Source organism: Priapulus caudatus, unplaced genomic scaffold (genome assembly GCF_000485595.1).
Source record: "Priapulus caudatus unplaced genomic scaffold, Priapulus_caudatus-5.0.1 Scaffold3, whole genome shotgun sequence".
NCBI lineage: Eukaryota > Metazoa > Priapulida > Priapulimorpha > Priapulimorphida > Priapulidae > Priapulus > Priapulus caudatus.
Window position 1 is genome coordinate 1,146,061 of NW_014577064.1, and position 6,736 is coordinate 1,152,796.

Sequence of the window (6,736 nt, forward strand, 5' to 3'; positions counted from 1 at the left end):
AGATTTCAAAGCACATATTAGAGATCTGGGGAGAACACTGGTCTGAACATATCAATAAAATATTATTAGCTTGAGATTTCAAAGCACATATTAGAGATCTGGGGAGAACACTGGTCTGAACATATCAATAAAATATTATTAGCTTGAGATTTCAAAGCACATATTAGAGATCTGGGGAGAACACTGGTCTGAACATATCAATAAAATATTATTAGCTTGAGATTTCAAAGCACATATTAGAGATCTGGGGAGAACACTGGTCTGAACATATCAATAAAATATTATTAGCTTGAGATTTCAAAGCACATATTAGAGATCTGGGGAGAACACTGGTCTGAACATATCAATAAAATATTTATGGCAATGCATAGATATGTTCATGCTAGTATACATATAGGTTCGTACCTATCTATGATTGTCCTTCCTAGCTAGTTGGTACTCCAGCTCCATATTTAAAGGGATACTACAACTACACCCTAGAATTTTAGGGGATATTATGATAGTAAGTGCATAAATAATAGTATATACCTACTTTTTTTTATAATCACGCATTCACACTTGTCATAAAACAACAGTGAGTTTTGACATCTTTATTTTTGGCAGCTGACATGACACCACTCAATTTTTCTGCCACTTTGAAGAAGTTGCAATTTTGCCAATTTATTTTGCACGTTACAGACCGAGGGCTAATCGCAAAAGTGCAATTATATCTATACCGAATAATTTTTATTTCAAGACAAATTCGTCGAACATATTATAACTGAATGTAAAAGTTGTTTATAAGATATTGCAATTAATCCTCCATTTCAATTAATAAATAAGAAACACCCTCGGCCTGTATAGCCTGCAGCCAAAAAGTTGTGATGCACAACTTTGAATGCAGATGGGCTATAGTGGGGGCAGCGCCATTGCAAGCAACAATACAGCTGTTAGTTTTAAAACATTAAAAAAATATTTCTAATAAATATTGAACATTGAAACTTTCTGTGTAGAGTAAATTAACTCTATTTTAACTGAAAATATGCATGGAACCTTGGGTCAAGTATCCCTTTAAATCTTTCTAAGGATATACCTCCATATCTCGATGAGTGATGAATTATGGGTTCTACATCTCAAAGCCAGTTGGGTTTTGTGTGTTGTATTGGCAAGAATTGTCACTATGTTTTGACCAGCTCCAACAACTGCTACTCGCTGAAGCGGACACTGAAAAAGAAAATTAGCAATCCTACATTTGCTAGAACTATATTGTGCTAAAACATTTGTCCTCGTGATTTTATATTTAATACAAAATTAACATGCAACACTGAAACAGACACAACTTTGCATACCAGAGTCTGTAGTAATAATTTGAATTTGCATATTTTACTTTTGCACCAAGGGTATTTCAAAGACATAAAAAACTACTATATATAAATAAATCAGGACATATATGTTTTGCTATGCATCTTAAATATGCTATTGCTACACATGATTGCTATTGCAATCATTATGCATCCATACCTTCCAGCACTCTACAGACTGTGTATACAGTTCCAGAGTCTCTGCCAAAGCATCATCCGTTAGGTTGATGTGGAAATAAGCAGTATCAATCTTTAGATTTGCATTGTGAGCAGACGTTGCTACGGTATGAAATAACAAGTACGTTATATTGTTTAGTCAAGTTGTAAATCAAGAGCACAAGAACATTGTAGATAGATTCCTTTTATTTGGCTTTTCGCCGACATAATGTTCATTAAATTACTATAGTTACTGACATAAATTTACCTGTGTACTTTTGGAAAACAGATGTCTGCATTTCTATACCAGTATGATGATCTTGATCTTCTAAGTGAGGATCAGGTGTTATCTGAGGAAGCTTCAACATCACTTCATTTTCAAATTGTCCATGGTTCTCTATCTTCTTCTTGAAGTCGATGACATCGTTAGCTCGGCACACTATAATTAATCCAATTAATCCATTATATTCATAAAAACACGTAGCACGTTATACAAGGCTTTGTAGAAGATCACGTTCAGAAGACTATAGTCGTATATACGTATATGTGAATAAAATGACTAAACAGCTGAGGAAAGCTGATGTCTCTTAGAAATCTATCAGGATTAGTCTATATAGAGAGTTCTGCAACTTGTACTAAAAATAGCAATATTAGCCACAATCCCATGCCGTCGGCCATACTGCATGGTGCTGAGAGGGTCTATGCCCCCCAGGGTACTGCCGGAACGTACCCTGGTACTATCTAATATGCCGGACCGTACCTCGATCGCCTACTCCACTAACGATCGAGTCTAGGGAGTCGCCTACACCTACTCCCTAACCCTATAACCATATCAGATATAGTTACCAGGGTACGTTCCGGTATACCAGACCGTAACCTGGGGGACATAGACGTACCCCATGAGCCATACTGGTAGTCAGTCTTGCATATGTTACGTGCATTCTTATAAGATCGCGCAGCGCAATCTACCAATTTTATATGGGCTATATATTGATATTATGGTAATATATATTATATTAGCAGTAAGTGAATCCTGGTTTTGCTGATCTATAGGTTTATCAGCATGGGTTGGGGTGCTAGAGTTTGATGAGATTGCACAGGCCAGGTTTTGCAGGGTTTTGCAGGCAGGTTTAATTATCAGCGTGAGGGTGGGGGGCTATATAGTTCAATGAGATTGCAGCACAGTTGGCCGATCGGTATATTGCACAGATCGGAAGATGTGCACGCAACACATAGACTACAGTTTGTTTACATCCGACATTGCGTTTGCATTGTCATACACGGTGTACGTCGTAGACGTACGTCTAGGACGCATCGTGTAAATAGGCCTTTAATAGGCCTTTACTCGCTTTTAGTGTTAGTGTTACTGTTATGTTACTGTTGTCGTACGTTGAGTGTTGTTAGTGTCACTGACACTGTAACGTTAGTGTTACTGACACTGACACTGTTACTGACACTGACACTGTCAACTGACATGTCACATCATTTCATGTGTTTGATAGAGACAGCTGTAAACAGCTTTACCTTGTGGTTGTCCATAAAGGAAGCTTGCATAAAATAATAGTAAATGCAAGCTATATCTAAATATTTGCTTCATGAATAAACTTAGTCACTAAACTACAATTTGTTTTGACGCCGAACGACGAGTGGACAGCATGAAATTAGACTGAGCTCATGTCTCTTCACACGCGTGTATTAACCTATAGTGACGAGGCAGGGAACCAGTCTAGCTAGCATTGGCATTGCATCAGGTCCTGATTGCGCACCCGGCAGTTAGATGCGATATGATATGACTACTAGGCACTCAGGATATGACTACTAGGCACTTAAAAAAAAAAACACCCTAACCCTAACCCTAACCTAACCTAAACCCTAAAATTAAATTAAATTAAAGTGCCTAGTAGTCATATCATATCGCATCTAACTGCCGGTTGCCCTGATTGCATGCGGTTGAGTGTACGCGTTACCGGTTACTAGTTTCATACCACATTATTACACACAGCTCGGCGATCCCATAAAATTACGTCAGTCCGCTCACTTGTAGCTCTAGTACTATAGCCCGCTTACATTAACTGCCGCTGGCCAGCGGCAGAATGTAAGCGGGCTATAGTACTAGAGCTAGCTCACTTGTAGCACTCTCGACCTAATAGTAATATAACTCGATCAGGCCGTGTTGCATGATTACATGTTGCATGTTATATGCTGTATGTTGTTACAGCAATTAAAACATGGGCAAAATTGGGCAAATAAAATCATAGACAAAATTGAAGAATATAATTTATATGTCATTCTTATCTATTGACGCCTTATCAAAAATGAAATGGAAAAAGATGGTAAAAGAGGCCATTCTAAAAAACGTGATAGAAAGGGACGAAGGAGCAACAAAAACAAAACTGAAAATGATTAATATTCATAATTATGGATTAAAGAATTATATGACGTCAATGTTCTATGAGGATTCTTGTTTGTGTTTAAATGCAAGACATGCATGATAGATTTAACAGCCTACTTTAAAAATAAGTTTACTAATGACGGGTGTGACTTGTGTAGTGAGGGAGAAAAAGAATACTTAATTTGTTACATCTATATAATGGCTGTGAATATGGGGATATAAATAAAGGGAAATCCATTGAAGACTGGAAATGTGACGACAAAATTTTCGAGATCCGGGAATACATATATGTTTGTATATATATATGTTTGTATCATGTATTTGTCTCTTGGTATCTATGCTATGGCTCTACGGCAAAGGAGACGCGGGAAAACCGAAATCGCGGTTGTCCCGATCGGCCTGGAAATTGGTATAATTCTTTACCCGTGACGCTAAGAATGGACACCCTTCCCTTTCTAATTGTATTTTATGGTATTTTATTGTTATATGGTATTCCTCCACTTATACTCGGTTGCCATCACCCTAAAATGTACTAATATACATATGTGATATGTGATATGTATATATCACTGTAGGTGTGTGTAGATATAAGATATGTGTTAATAATATCTGCGTTCACGTACTGACTGCTATATGCTTTCAGAATTTTTGTTGCCAATTCTACTAGTAGTCGTTTTATCCGCACTATTGTTACGTCAATTATTTTCGCAATAATGTTATTCTTCGATTGTCACAATTTTTCCAACATTTCTCCGTATGCGTAATAGAATGTTAGGTTAAATAAGACTTCATATTCTAGTGAATTATTATACTTTAGACAAATTTTCTACTAATTCTACTATTTAATGTGATTTAAAATATTTGGGCATATATCATATACGTATAATATGTATATATATATATATATAATATGTCATGCGCCTAATCTTTTCATTAATGTTTGTACCATGATTGCACCAGGAGTGAATAATTGAGATTATCTCAATTATTCACTCCTGATTGTACTTGTATTAGTTTGTCATGTTATGTTAATTATTCTCACGTTCATATTCCGCTGCTATAATCTCCAGGGTACAAACACTTCACTGCACGTGTGATACGTGTACTGAATGTTTTTAGTGCTTATAGTGGCTTGTTGCATATGGTGTCGCGCGGTATGCTTAAAGACCAGATATATAATAAGAAGTACGGAATACTTCCCATGCCAGCCACATTAAAATTGTGTCCAACGCGCTACAAACATTTGTTTTTATGACAAGAGTCTAGGTTGATCGTTTTTTAAAGTCCCGTAAATGTCTGTAATATTGGTTATAGTGTGCACGCACGAGAGCACATAGTTTCACCTTGTAATTTTACCATAAAGTTTCAAGAAGCTTTACGCTCATACTAATTTATACAACGAATTTTCATTTGTCAAATAAGAGTGAAATTGATCGGCGTCTACAGAAATCGACAGAATGATATACAGTGATGCAGTGCATCGATGGACACAAGCAGAGCCCATATATATCATATTATGATAACGTATATTATATGATATATGGGCTCTGACCAAAGCCAACGAAGACACATGCAGCGAAACATAAGAACACGAATGAGAGCAAGGAGGAGGCAGACAGGAAGGCAGGTGCACACTTCACTCGCATCCACATACGCTGGATACACTTCCACACACGCACGCGAATACATGCACGCATGCGCAAACACACGCACTCTCCCACACACATACACACACGCACACACGCACACACGCCACACACATACACACGCACGCGCGAACACACACATACACACACACACACACACACACACACACACACACACACCACACACACACACACACACACACACACACACACACACACACACACCACACAACACACACACAAACACCTACAATAAAATCTAATCGTGTCAATAGATGGCGGTACGTGTTCTATATCGGATATAGCTGTAACGTAGAGTACAAGTAAGGGCGAGAAGAGGAAGGGAGAGCGTCAAGTATGAGTTTGGGACCCTGAACAAGCTAGGCGCTCTTCTATTATAAACACAGGATCACTGATAACAATTTATTCAAAAATCTGTGCCGAGATACCCCCTAACCAAATAAATGCATATGATAACAAATATAAACACCTCTAGTGAATATTGCGCCTGCGCGAACATCAGAACATAGCCAGATTGTGTACTGACCGTATATGCAGCCGGCCCTTACATGCAGGGGACTTTATTCCATATAATAAGAGGCGGTGTACAGATATAATGTTATTAATATAAAGCTATGCTAGAATGTCTCCTCTCCACTTTGAAAGCAAAATTTTAGAACATATATTTCTTTCTCAAGAGATATTGCGCATGCGCGAGCACGTCCCAGGCGTGGCAATACGGACTGAGAAAAACTACATAATATAGCTGGCAGACAGAGAGAAAGAGAGAGACTCAAGGAGAGAGAGATGAAGACCGGGGAAATGCGGCAGGATAGATAGTTGATGGCGGTAGAAGAAGAGGAGGCTGAGCGAGGAACACGGGAGGCGGACGGGGAGGAAGGGAGGGAGTCAAGTATGAGTTTTGGACCCGCTAACAGGCTAGGGCGCTCTCCTAATTTAAACACAAAATCACTATAACAATTAGTTCAAAAATCTGTGCCGAGATACCCTAACCAACTAAATGCATATTGATAACAAAATATAACACCTCTAGTAAGATTGCGCCCTGCGCAAACATGCAGACATAGCAGATTGCGGAACGGTATATGCAGCCGGCCCTTACATGCAGGGACTTTATTCCATATAATAGACGGGTGTACAGATATAATGTTATTATATAAGCTATGCTAGAATGTCTCCTC

The 6,736-nt window shown here is 38.2% G+C and overlaps 1 protein-coding gene across 1 annotated transcript in view; it reads right to left on the reverse strand.

The window, feature by feature from the left end:
* The window catches only part of LOC106821133 (heparan-alpha-glucosaminide N-acetyltransferase-like), an 11,378-nt gene extending 8,236 nt beyond the window's left edge, over positions 1 to 3,142 (reverse strand). Inside the window, exons 1-4 of the mRNA XM_014825817.1 lie at positions 3,021 to 3,142; positions 1,765 to 1,935; positions 1,501 to 1,619; positions 1,073 to 1,203 (exon numbers count right to left, since the gene is read on the reverse strand). Of these exons, the coding sequence (XP_014681303.1) occupies positions 1,073 to 1,203; positions 1,501 to 1,619; positions 1,765 to 1,935; positions 3,021 to 3,093 (494 nt within the window). The 5' untranslated portion in view covers positions 3,094 to 3,142. The remainder of the gene's footprint in view (positions 1 to 1,072; positions 1,204 to 1,500; positions 1,620 to 1,764; positions 1,936 to 3,020) is intronic.
* Between the last annotated feature and the right edge of the window lie 3,594 nt (positions 3,143 to 6,736).